Source organism: Rhinolophus sinicus, linkage group LG02 (genome assembly GCF_036562045.2).
Source record: "Rhinolophus sinicus isolate RSC01 linkage group LG02, ASM3656204v1, whole genome shotgun sequence".
NCBI classification, from domain to species: Eukaryota; Metazoa; Chordata; class Mammalia; order Chiroptera; family Rhinolophidae; genus Rhinolophus; species Rhinolophus sinicus.
In genome coordinates this window covers 72,486,032-72,499,550 of record NC_133752.1, presented here as the reverse complement: position 1 = coordinate 72,499,550, position 13,519 = coordinate 72,486,032, and the positions used below count along the sequence as shown (strand labels likewise).

Below are 13,519 nucleotides of genomic sequence, written 5' to 3'. Positions count from 1 at the left end.
TTGTCTCTTTCTCTCACTCTCCTACCTGCTATCATTTAATTTAGGGTATCTCAGAATTTTTCTCTCGTCATGTATAATTAGATACACATGGACATTTTCTGGGGAACTGATTTCTAGATGGACTTTTTGGCTTATTGTAAAAAATGATTCCTTTTTGGAAACTACATGTTTTTCCTGATGAGATTAATAACAGGCATTTAAGACATTTGTAGAACTTAGACAGGAAACTACAAGGGCCTACAATAAGTCTCCTTAGCTGGGGCTGAGGCTGAAAGATCACAGCAGTAATGACTGATGATTGCTCAATAATAGCAGCAAGACATGCCCCAGTCTGCTGAGGCTAGTTCCCTTAAAGTCTTAGTGTCAAAGGAGTGGACTGAAAAGAACCCTACTTACAAATCCAGGGCCCTGCCTCAAACTAGTTGGTGGAAAAAGATGTTCTGAAATCGTGGCCACTGATAAAAGCAATATGAACATGATGCTTCATTTAAGCAGCTATCTTTGTGCAATTCTAGGAAACTAGAAAATGAATGGAAATGAATCAGCTCCTTCCTTTATCTTGTAAATCATTGTTCTGGTAGTTGAGGGTCCAGTCAATATTGATTTCCACAGAAATCAATAAATTAGTGCTTTCCATATTCTTGAAATGTGGGCGAAGTATCAAACATAAGGAACATGCCCAGGTATTTATTGAATGATTATCAGACATTTGTCCAGTACTTTGGAAGATAAAGAATTATGAGTTAGTTTTTAATTCTTAAAAACCTTCACTTATTTCTCACGTTATATTTATGTTTTGTTTTGTCTGTTTGTTTGTTTTTAAAGGAATTAGAAGAATTACAAGACCTTACTGGTGGTCCTGTTGGAGATGACTATAAAAAGATGGGAACACTTTTTGGCGAACTGAACAAAAGCCTCATCAACATGGGCTTCACAAGGATATATTTTGGAGAACAAATTGTAGAACCAGTGATGGTCATTTTCTTTTGGGTTATGTTGTGGTTCCTTGGCCTGCAAGCCTTTGGACTAGTTGCTGTTCTTTGCCTTGTCATTATTAATGTACAACGTTAAAATATGACTGAGTGAGCTGTTGGTTGATGTTTGGTAGCCATATATGTAATTGGTGAAGTTATATATTTTACTACATGAAAGCTAAAAAACTTGCCTTGTTTCAAATTGTGTGTTATTTTGTAATTAAATATATAAGTGGATATTGTTTAAAATTAAACTCAACTCTTGATTATAACAGGGTTGAATATACATCTTGTAGCTATTCAAAACTCTTGTTTCGCTGCTGTGATCTGTACCCACTTTTGAACACCCCTATTCCTATACCAAAATTTAAATAACACCACCAAGTGAGCAGGGAAAATAACAGGATATGTAGTTCAAATTGGGCAATATAGGTCTTACAAAGAGTTCCAGTAAAACATTTTAGAAGAAAAATTTTGAAATGGAGCTAAAAAGAAGTTTTACTTGGGGAATTGCTCCCCACCCACTGCCACCAAGTAACCAATATTATTTGGGAAATAATTTGGATTTCTAGTGTCTGCTTAGCCCAAATCAATGTAAATGATAATTACTGTACATTACCTTAATATTTTGATGAAAATCAGTAAAGTTAGCACACCTTCTAAAGATTGAAAAGAATATTTTATTGCTGTGGAAACTTCCAAAGTTAAATGTAACTTTTTTATATTGAAACACTTGAGCCTGGAGTCACTTCAGTATATCGTATAAGGTTTAGATACTTTTGGTGCTAATTACTTTTTGTGAATTTTTTAAGTCTCACAAGCCAGGTCCGTAATTGCTTGTACCCCATGGTAATGCTATATTTTCTTATATCTAAAAAGTTGCATATTTTTTTCCTGAAGAGACATTTTTCAGTGTATTTTTTTTCTAGAAATTTATATTTTATAATTCTTCTATAGCAATTCTAAGACTTTAGAAATCTGTTTCTTATTCTGGCAAGAATTTCTTTTTACCCCCTCCCCCCAAAATTGATTTGTATTATGGCCGAAATACTTAACTATTCTTTTAAGGAAAAACAAATCAGCTCACTTTCTTTGATATCTGTAGTGGAAAGTACAGTATTACAGAATAAAACCAAATGCTTAAATTTGGAACTTAACAGCCAATTGTAATAGTATTCCTCTAAGGCTAAAGACATGTTACTAATGTGTCTTCATTCAGCACTTTGGGGTTTATATTGAAATAAGCAGTTCTTTAAATATACTTTCAAAGTGGAAAATGTCTTAGTGATATTTTGGATTTTATTAGAGAATCTGAAATCTTTATATTTTTGTCTGAAAGTTTATATATAACCAAAGGAGAGGTAGTTGAGATAATTATCTAGAAATTCAAGTTAAATAAGAGGAAAATGAGACAATGGGGCATTTTTATCTTTGGGAAGGCAATAACGAAAGTATATAAAGTGTTTACTATTTCACTTTGTAATATTTATATCATTTCCTGTTTTAAAAATTTGTAAGTTCTCAGTGTCTTCCATTTTGAAGCAGAAAAATTGATGAAAAATGTTCAAGTTAGATTTCTAAAATCAGGTAATCCTGAACAAAAGTACCAGTTAGAGGGCACTAAAATGTATTGTGCATTTGTATGAATACAGACTTTTTAAAGTTTGACTTAAAGAAAAAAGAAAGACTTTGTACTACACTATGTGTTTTTATTGGGCTTGCAGTATTTTTATGGTAACTTTATGAACTCGGCATAAAGTGCAATTTATTTCAAAAGGTGTCTTCATTTGTGCACAGTAGAATTGTGAAGTTTTTAATAGAAACCAGAAGATTTTTTTTATATCTGCATTAAATATTAAAAAGTGCATTCTTTTCTATGCTACTAGGTATTTTAATTTTCCTTTGGAATGTGAAGAAGATATAGTATGCATAATAGCAGCTCTGGTTCCATCAGTGCCTGAAGTTGAAAATACTTTAAAAGTAAGTTTTAATAGTAATTATTTAGTATACTGACTATACTATACATCTGCACACTGCTGTTAATTGGGTATATTTTTAATTAAGAAGTAAGATATTTTGCTGCTATTCTTTCTGCATATATATTGGTTAGAGCAGTATACCATCACATTGTTTGCTTAGATAGGGAAAAACAAATTTTGCTTATTTGATGGAAACAAAATATTTTCTTTTATGAAATATATCAGAATGCAGAGTATACTGAAATCCTGAAATGAAAAGAAACTAATTAGTTCTTCGGTTCATGGTATAAGGAATTAGGTTGAAAATGATTCTCAATCATTTCAATTTCAGATACAAGCTAATTTTAGAAACTACTATTGCTTATGAAGAAAAATACAGAAGTTAACAAATGTTAAGTTATTAGGTTAATGTGCATATCACGCATACCACTAGCCCTCAATTCAAAGGAAAAAGGTCAAGATCTACTAATAAACTGAATATAGATGAATAAATCAATTTTCACTAAAATAAAATCTCAGTATTTGTAGAATTTATTCCTCTCGTATCTTAAGCTGTCGTATACAAGGTATTTTCCCGCTTCTGGCCACCAGTTAGATTATTCTTGATCCAGTAGTGTGCTGGCGCTTGCTTGCACTGGCCTGCACAAGCCAGCTATGTACATTTTCCCCTACTCTGCCTTCAGGGATTTCAAGTTGGTAGCTTGAAATTGGGGGTGGCAGTGGTATTTACATTATGAAAAAAATTGGCAAACACAACAAATCAGAGCTCTTTTTCCCTGGCAAGCCAGTTGTTAAACATATATTAACACACCAATGATTAGCCACTCTAGAGGCCACATTCCCATTTCTCTTCCTGCAGATATAAAAGGAAGTATATTGGGGCAAATCCCCATTGACCCATCCAAAACTGTATTTGGATCTTTTCCATGTGGAAATTATGGACCATGGTTGTCTCCTGACAGACATCTCTTTATTTACTGACATATTTTGATCAGAGAAAAGTCTCTCTGGGCTGTCACTGAGCTGCAAATCCATTACATACTATCTAGGCAATAAGATAGTTACAGAAATGATGGAAGACAAATTACAGCATGACTAAGATCTGTTGTAAACCTGAAATGTTTGCTGGTGGGCAATAACCCAATACCTACCCCACAGCATCTCTTGGGAAGCTCTGGAAAACCTGTGGGCCTGAGATGGGCGCTGTCTGGCTGTGGTGCTCTCAGAGGCCCTTTTTGTGGGGTGGTTGAGAGCCCAGCACCGGTGCGGGACCTGAGACTGCATTGACTTTGTAGAAACCACTGACCACACCCCTTAGCTCCCTGGAACCCTGCCCTGCCCAACTGGAGCTGCATTGCCAGGGGCCCACTGAGTTCTGGGTGGCCGGCCCAGCCCCACAAGCCATGGAGGCCTTTTGCAGCAGCAGAGGACCTACAACAGCCTGGGGAGATTTTGGTGGTGGACAGTGATGCAAAACCTACACTGCAGCTACTCTTGTGCCGCTCTCAGGGATTTGTGAGCCTGAAAGAAGTGGTGGCTAGTGTTCTAAGGGCATTGAGCGAAGTGGTCACAGGCCAGCCCCAAGGAGAGCGGTGGCTGGCTGCGGTGTTCTCCAGACACTATGCAAAGTGGTCATAGGCGTAAGAACTGAATCTGCATTAACTTTGTAAAAGCTACCAGCCATTCCTGGTGACTCCCTGGGGCCCCGCATTGCCCAGGAGTGCTGCATCGCTGAGGGCACTCAACAGCAGGTCAACCTACCCGGCCTGCACACCTAAGGAGGCTCTTTCATCGGCTCCTTACAGGCAGCTGTCAAGTGGCAATAGGCCTAGGGGGCCCTGGGCCTTTTGCTAAGCTGCCCCAGGCCCAATACTGGAGACAGCCAGCCTTGGATCACAGAGAGGCCACCCCCACATGCCTTCAGGTCCAACACAGGCAGCAGCCAACCACATACAGCTTTGGGGCTCCTACCAGGTAGCTGTAGGCCAGTAACAGTCAAGGCTACAATTGGCCTGCACGGGAGCCCCTCCCAAGAGACACTAGAAACAACACACCTAGAGGCCAGCCTCAGACCATACCAGAGCACTACCTGGCTAGCCTCACAAACGGAACACCTAAAGAGGGGTCTCAACAGGCACAAGAGCCCATGGGGGCAAATCCTCCTCTAAAGGGTCAGCTCCTACACAGCAGCTCATACACTGTGGGTGTAGCTGATCATCACAGTCAGCCTGGGAGTCAGTCCTACCCACTGATGCGCCAAAAACAATCAAGGCTCAACTACAACGGGAACACACACAACACACTCAAGGGACACTCCTGGAACACGTGCACAGGATATCAGGAAGACTGCGCCATTGGACTACATAGGACACAGACTACATAAGGCCACCCAGCAAAGACTGAGAGACATAGGAGATCTATATAATACATAGAAGTAAACACAGAAAGGTAGCCAGAATGAGGAAATAAACAAAAATGTCCCAAATAAAGGAACAGGAGAAACCTCCAGAAATAGAACTAAATGAAATGGAGACAACCAACAAACCAGAGACAGAGTTTTAGAACACTGATTAAAGAATGCTTATGGAATTTAGTGAGAATTTCAAAAAGAGATAGCAAGCATGAAGAAGGCCACAGAAATCATAAAAAAGAACCAGTCAGAAATAAAAAAATATAATAACTGAAATGAAGAATACACTAGAAGGAATCAAAAGCAGATTAGAAGAAGCAGAAGATCCAATCAGCAATTTAGAAGACAAGGTAGCAGAATCCACCCAATCAGGACAACAAAAAGGAAAAGGAATAAAAAACAGTGAAGATAGTTTAAGGGACCTGTGGGACAACATTAAGCATAACAACATTCGCATCATAGGAATACCAAAAGGAGAAGAGAGGGAGCAAGGGATTGAGAACCTATTTGAAGAAATGACTGGAAACTTCCCTAACCTGGTGAAGAAAATAGACATATAAGTTTAGGAAGCTCAGAGAGTCCCAAGCAAGATGAACACAAAAAGGCCCACATCAAGACACATCATAATTAAAATGGTAAAGGTTAAAGACAAAGAATCCTAAAAGCAGCAAAAGAAGACAAGTAGTTACTTACAAGGGAGCTCCCATAAGATTGTCTGCTGATTTCTCAACAGAAACTTTGCAGACCATAAGGGAGTGGCAGGAAATATTCATGTGATGAAAACAAGGACATACAACCAAGACTACTCTACCCAGCAAGGATATCATTTAAAATTGAGGGAGAGATAAAGAGCTTCCCAGAAAAGATTAAGCTAAAGGAATTCATTACCACCAAGCCAGTATTATAAGAAATGTTAATAGGACTTTAAGAAGAATAAAGGAGAAAACAAATGAAGATCAAAAATATGAATAATAAAATGGCAATAGCTATGTACCTATCAATAATCTCTTTAAATGTAAATGGATTAAATGCTCCAATCAAAAGATATAGGGTATCAGAAGGGATAAGAAAACAAGACCCATGCATATGCTGTCTTCAAGAGACTCACCTCAGATCAAAACACACACACACACACACTAAAAGTAAAGAGATGGAAAAAGATATCCTTGCAAATGGAAACAAGAAAAAAGTTGGGGTAGCAATACTTACATTTGACAAAATAGACTTTAAAATGACCATAATAAGAGAAAAAGAAGGATAGTACATAATAATAAAGAGATCATCCAACAAGAAGACATCACCCTAGTAAACATTTATGCACCTAACATAGGAGCACCTAAATATATAAAGCAGATAGTGACTGACGTAAAAATAGAGATCAATAGTAACACAATCATAGTAGGGGACTTTAACACCCCACTGACACCAATAGACAAATTTTCCAGACAGAAAATCAACATGGAAACAGCGGCCTTAAATGACACACTACACCAGATGGATTTAATTGATATTTTAAGAGCATTTCACACTAAAGCAGCATAATATATATTCTTTTTAAGTGCACATGGAATGTCTTCCAAGATAGACCACATGTTATGTCACAAAACAAGTCTCAATAAATTTAAGAAGATTTAAATCATATCAAGCATCTTCTCTGATCGCCATGCTATGTATGAAACTAGAAATCAATTACAAGGGGAAAAAAAGACAAACACATGGAGTCTAAACATGCTACTAAATAATGAATGGGTCAACAATGAGATCAAAGAAGAAATCAAAAGATACCTTGAGACAAATGAAAATGAAAACACAATGACATAGGGAAAGCAGTCCTAAAAGGGAAATTCATAGCAATGCAGGTCTACCTAAAGAAACAAGAAAAATCTCATCAACAGTCTATCTTTACAGCTAAGGGAACTGGAATAAAAACCCCAAAACAAAACCAAATAAAAAATGGCATACAAAGCCCAAAGTGAGCACAAGAAAGGAAATAATAAAGATCAGAGCAGAAATAAACGAGAAACTAAAAATAATACAAAATGTCAATGAAACCAAGAGCTGGTTTTTTGAAAAGATAAACAAAACTGACAAACCTTAAGTAGACTCATCAAGAAGAAAAGAGAGAGGACTCGCATAAATAAAATCAGAAATGAAAGAGAAGTGACAACCCACACCACAGAAATACAAAAAAAATTTAAGAGAATCCTATGAGCAACTATACGCCAACAAATTGGACAATCTGGAAGAAATGCATAAATTCCTAGAAGCATACAATCTTTCAAGGCTGAGTCAAGAAGAAACAGAAAATCTGAACAGAATGATTACTGCTAACTAAATTGAATCAGTAATCAACAAGATCCCAACAAACAAAGGTCCTGGACCAGGTGGCTTCACAGGTGAATTTTACCAAACATTCAAAAAAGAATTAATACCTATTCTCAAACTAGTCCAAAAAATTCAAGAGGAGGGAAAGCTCCCAAGCTCATTTTACAAGGCCACCATTACCCTGATTCCAAAACCAGACAAAGACATTACAAAAAAAAGAAAACTATAGGCCGATATCCCTGATGAACATAGATGCAAAAATAATCCACAAAATCTTAGCAAACCAAATTCAGCAATACATTAAAAAGATCAGACATCACGATCAAGTGGTATTCAATCCTGGTATACAAGGTTGGTTCAACATCCACAAATCAATTAATGTGATGCACGACATAAACAAAATGAAAAATCAGAATCATGTGATCATATCAATAGATGCAGAAAAAGCATTTTACAAAACCCAGCATCAATATATGATAAAAACTCTCAGCAAAGTGGGAATAGAGGGAACATATCTCAACATAATAAAGGACAAATATGACAAACATACAGCTAATATCATAATGGGGAAAAGCTAAAAGCATTCTCCTTAAGATCAGGAAAAAGATAAGGATGCCCACTTTCACCACTTTTATTCAACATAGTACTGGAAGTTCTAGCCACAGCAATCAGACAAAAAAAAAAAAAAGGAAAAGAAAAAAGGAAAGAAAAGAAAGAAAAGGCATCCAATTGGGAAAGGCAGAAGTAAAATTGTCATTATTTGTAGGTGACATGATATTATATATAGAGAACCCCAAAGATTCCACTGAAAAACTATTAGAACTGATAAATAAACTTAATAAAGTAGCAAGATAACGTTCAGAAATTGGTTACATTTTTATATACCAATAATGAATTATCAGAAAGAGAATTAAGAAAACAATCCCATTTACAATTGCATAAAAAAAAAAATACTTAGGAATAAATTTAACCAAGGAAGTAAAAGACCTGTAATAAGAAAATTATAAGACATCGAAGGGAGAAATTAAAGAAGATACAAATAAATGGAAACATATACTATGCTCATGGATAGGAAGAATTAATATAGTTAAAATGTCCATACGACCCAAAGCAATCTATATGTTCCACGTAATCCCTATCAAAATACCAATGGCATTTTTCATAGACCTTGAACAAATCATCCTAAAATTTATATGGAACCATAAAAGACCCCTAATAGTGATGGCAATCTTGAGAAAGAAGAAAGCTAGAAGTATCAAGCTACCTGATATCAAATTATACTACAAGGCTCTAATTATCAAAACAGCCATAGTGTTGTCATAAAAACAGATCCATAGATCAATGGAACAGAATAGAGAGTCCAGAAATAAATCCATGCCTATATAGTCATTTAATTTATAACAAAGGAAGCAAGAAGTTACATTGGGATAAAGACAGTCTAATAAGTGGTGCTGGGAAAACAAAACAAATACATGCAAATAAAAAAATGAAACTGGATAACCTTCTTATGCCTTATACAAGAATAAACAAAATGGATTAAAGATTTAAATGTAAGATCTGAAACCATAAAACTCCTAGAAGAAAATATAGGAAGTAAACTCTCAGACATTATCCTTAGCAATATTTTTACTGATATATCTCCTCGGGCAAGGGAAACAAACAAACAAAGCAAATGGGATTACATCAAACTCAAAAATTTTTCACAGCAAAGGAAACCACCAACAACAAAAAGACATCCTACTGAATGGGAGAAGATACTTGCCAATGATACATCTGATAGGGGGTTAATATCCAAAATTTATAGAAAACTCATACAACTCAACACCAAAAAACAACCCAATTAAAAAATGGGCAGAGGACCTTAATAGACATTTCTCCAAAGAGGACATACAGATGGCTAATAGACATATGAAAACATGCTCAAGTCACTAATCATCAGAAAAAAGCAAATAAAAAACACAATGATATACCACCTCACTCCTGTCAGAATGGCTATCGTCAGTAAATTAGCAAACAAGTGTTGGTGAGGATGTGGAGAAAAGGGAACCCTTGCACATTATTGAGGGGATTGCAAATTGGTACAGCTAATATGGAAAACAGTATGGAGTTTCCTCAAAAAATTAAAAGTAGAATTACCTTATGACCCAGAAATTCCACTCCTGAGTATTTATCCAAAGAAATCCAAAACACTAATTCAAAAAAATATATGCACCCCTATGTTTACTGTAGTGCTGTTCACAATAGCCAAGACACGGAAACAACCAAAATGCCCATCAATAGATGATTGGATAAAGAAATTGTGGTACATTTATACAATGGAGTATTTTATTACTCTGCCATGAAAAAATGAAATCTTACCATTTGCAACAACATGAATGGATCTAGAAGTTACTATGCTAAGTAAGTCAGACTGAGAAAGACAAATCCCATATGATCTCAATTATATGTGGAATCTAAAGGCCAGAATAAACAATTAAAACAGAAATAGACTCATATTTCAAAACAAATAGACTAGCAAATTTGCTAGATGGGAGGGAGGTTGGAAGATGGGTGAGAAAGGTGAAGGAATTAGGAAGTACAAATTGGTAGTCACAAAATAGTCACAGGGATGTGAAATACAGTGTGGGGAATATAATCAATAATGTTGTAAAGACTAGGGTGTCAGATGGGTACTGGACTTACGGGGCGTGTCACTTCATGATTATATAAATGCCTAACCACTACGCTGTACACCTGAAACGAATATAAAATAAAATTGAATGTCAACTATAATTAAACATATATACAGTCACGGGATGTAAAGTACAGCATAGGGAATATAGTCAATGGTATTGTAATAGCTGTGTATGGTGTCAGATGGGTAGTACACTTGGTGGTGTTATCACTTTGTGAGAGGTGTAAATGTCTAATCATTATGTTGTTTTGTATATCTGAAACTAACAAAAGAAAATCCCATTCCCTTCCTCTTTCTTTATTTTTCTTTTGAAAAGGAAAAAAGTGTCTAATGAATATTTAGTGGGTTTCTTTTTTTACTTTAGTAATTATCCTACTATGATAGAATAACGTGTTATGTACTCTTATAGTCATTTTTGTGATCTACAGAAAACAGTAGGAAAACAGGTTCCAAAAATGAGTCTCTAGTTTTTATTAGAGGACAGTAAAACCACTGTAATTAAGAGAATTAAAAACAAGAGGTGGTTAAATTCTGAATTTTATGGTACTTGGACATATGCAATGTTCATATATTTTCAGTACCTAAAGAAAAGAAACTGAATTAAACTAGTTAGTGAGCTGAGGCCCTGCTCCACCCCTACTGTTTTAACAAATAGATAAGGGTTATTTACAATTGGTACATCATTTGATGGAATATAAAATTAGGGCTTCCAAAGTGCTTAACGATGGTTAAAAGGGTTTCATTTCAAACTATCATTGTGGCTTAGTACATCATTTTGAAATAGTGTCAAACCAGGTTGGAACTTTCACAAAGTCTCAATTAGAGAATTCAGAATTAAATGAAAAGTGCTAAGTGACTCTAAAAATGTACTACCAAATCTTGTCCAATCTTGAGGTATTCATTTTAATTTGTGAACATCGTGGAGCTAAAATCTATTGACTTGGGCACCCACCCATTAGGCCAAGGAACAACGGAAATGATAGAAGCAGAAAGAATTGAAATTTTAGTTGAAGCAAGTTTCATATAGGTAAGCCCCAGGTGTTACAAATGGATTAAAGGCCTGAGAAGTGAAAGAATAAAGAAGTCCCTGCCCGCCCTTATTCCACACTGCGGGCCTGTCTTGGTTTCCTCCAGCCCCTGGCCCAGCAAGGACTCTCTGTGGTAGGAGGCGCCCTCGCCTTGGGCCAGCAGCTGCAGCTTTAGGAGCAGCAACACTGCGCTCCCTGGCGGGTGCCCAGGAACCCTGAGGATTCTGGGCTCCAGGTGAGTGGAGGGCGCAGTGGGGGCTGGGCGGTGACCCGGGCGTTGCCACGACGCCAGCGGCGCGCGTCCCTAGCAGCCGCCCCGCCACGTCAAGGTTTGTTTAATAATCGCCCGGGTATTTATGGCCGGGCTCTGGGCAGCCGCCCGGGAGTCAGGAGACTGCGGGGCAGCAGAGGAGGCGCGGCAGCGGTGGCTCAGGGCACCTCCCCCCTGCTCCCCAAACCCTGCCAGGTCTGACCCGCCGGGGAGGATGGAAATATCCGCCGCGCTCTGAGCCCCTCAGGAAGATAACACTCTTCCCGCCATATCACCCCGAGGTCCTGCGTCGGCCACCGACTCATCCCCTCCACATCTCCGTCTTAGAGAGCGGGGCCGAGCGGAAAAGCGAGCGATGGCGGAAAACCTGAGGAAACTAGTCTCCAGCGAATCCTTACGATCGATGCAGGACAAGCTAGAGCTCTGGCTGAGGGACTACAACGTGAGTCAGGGTGGAAGACCCCCGGGGTCGCCCTCTCTAGTCCCTGTACAGCCCTCAGAGGAGGTTTCTTAGGGCTGGCATCCAGGTGGCTGCTTTGCAAAGCCGTGGCGGTTGTGATTCCGAGCAGGGACCCAGCCTCAGACTGGGATCGCGGGGACGGAAGGACAGGCACGTGTCTGCCAGCGCCCTTTGCTCGCCACCGCGCGAGGCGGCGCTGGGGTGGCGCGGCCGGCGGAGCGCGGGATTCGGAGTGGAGCAGTAGAGAGCGCTGTCACTTTAGTGGTAACTAAGGACGCTGGTGGCCCTAGCAACGGGAAAGACCTGCTCTCTGACCTGGGTCTGGTCAAGCCTACCACTCTCCCTCCCCTTCTCTCCGCCAGCAATCCACCCACTACCCCCAACTCGAATTATAACCCTCCTCCTTCTTCTCCATAAATCTCCTATTCTTGGAGATACTCAGCGGTTGTATCAGGACAGATTTTACAATATACCCAGGAATTATTACCCAGAGCAGAGTGAGTGAAACGGACACTTGTCAACGTTGCGGTTTCACTGGTATGCTGGCACAGTTAAAACACCAAGGCAGATTTCAGAAGGCCTGTTGCCAGGGCATTTGTAAGAAGCCAGCTTCTTCAAGTCTTATTAATTCCCAGTCCCACTCCGGCTCCCATTACTTCTCCCCACCTCCAGAAAGCAGAACTCCAGTGCTGAATTTGCTTTACATTCTGTCACTCCATCTTAAATAGGAGAGTCCACTCTTACCGTGTTTCCCCCAAAATAAGACCTAGCTGGACAATCAGCTCTAATGCGTCTTTTGGAGCAAAAATTAATATAAGACCCGATCTTATTTTACTATAAGACCGGGTCTTATATAATATATAATATAATATATAATATAATATATAATATATATAAGACCGGGTCTTATATAATATATAATATAATATGTAAGACCCGGTCTTATATATTAAATAAGACCGGGTCTTATATAATATAATATATAATTATGATATAAAATATAATATAATACCGGGTCTTACATTAAATTTTGCTCCAAAAGACACATTAGAGCTGATGGTCCAGGTAGGTCTTATTTTCAGGGAAACACGGTACTTGCTACCTAGTCTCCGAAGGTTGAGAATAACAAATCTTGATACACGTGTTTACCCTTCTTAAAACGACCTCTTACTGTTAAGTCCGGGAATCTTTCACCCCTCAGAAAGACAGAGACACACACGACAATGCAAGTCACACAGCGAGGTTTATTTCCAGCTAGCTGGGGTCCCCGTCTCAGCCCTATGCAGCAGGATTCAACAAGGACCCCTCGCCTACAAAGCTAAGGGTTTTTATAGCAGTTCTAAGGTGCTTAGTAATCACTAAAGTCTTAGGGAGTACAGTATGGACTTCAATTCTCAC

General features: G+C 38.4%; 2 protein-coding genes across 6 annotated transcripts in view; both read left to right on the top strand.

Annotated features, from left to right (window-relative positions):
• The window catches only part of LOC109438012 (uncharacterized protein FAM241A), a 115,545-nt gene extending 112,874 nt beyond the window's left edge, over positions 1-2,671 (top strand). For both annotated transcript variants that reach the window (XM_074324571.1, XM_019717565.2), the window contains one exon: positions 826-2,671. In XM_074324571.1, the coding sequence (XP_074180672.1) occupies positions 826-1,071 (246 nt within the window). In that variant the 3' untranslated portion in view covers positions 1,072-2,671. The remainder of the gene's footprint in view (positions 1-825) is intronic.
• Positions 2,672-11,771: 9,100 nt separating this feature from the next.
• The window catches only part of LOC109438008 (mitochondria-eating protein), a 36,434-nt gene continuing 34,686 nt past the window's right edge, over positions 11,772-13,519 (top strand). For 3 of the 4 annotated variants that reach the window (XR_012493721.1, XM_074324567.1, XM_074324568.1), the window contains exon 1: positions 11,772-12,103. Coding sequence is in view for 2 of the 4 variants with exons in the window: in XM_074324567.1 (XP_074180668.1) it covers positions 12,017-12,103 (87 nt within the window). In the remaining 2 variants the exon portion in view is untranslated. The remainder of the gene's footprint in view (positions 12,104-13,519) is intronic. The other variant, XR_012493722.1, reaches the window with a different exon arrangement.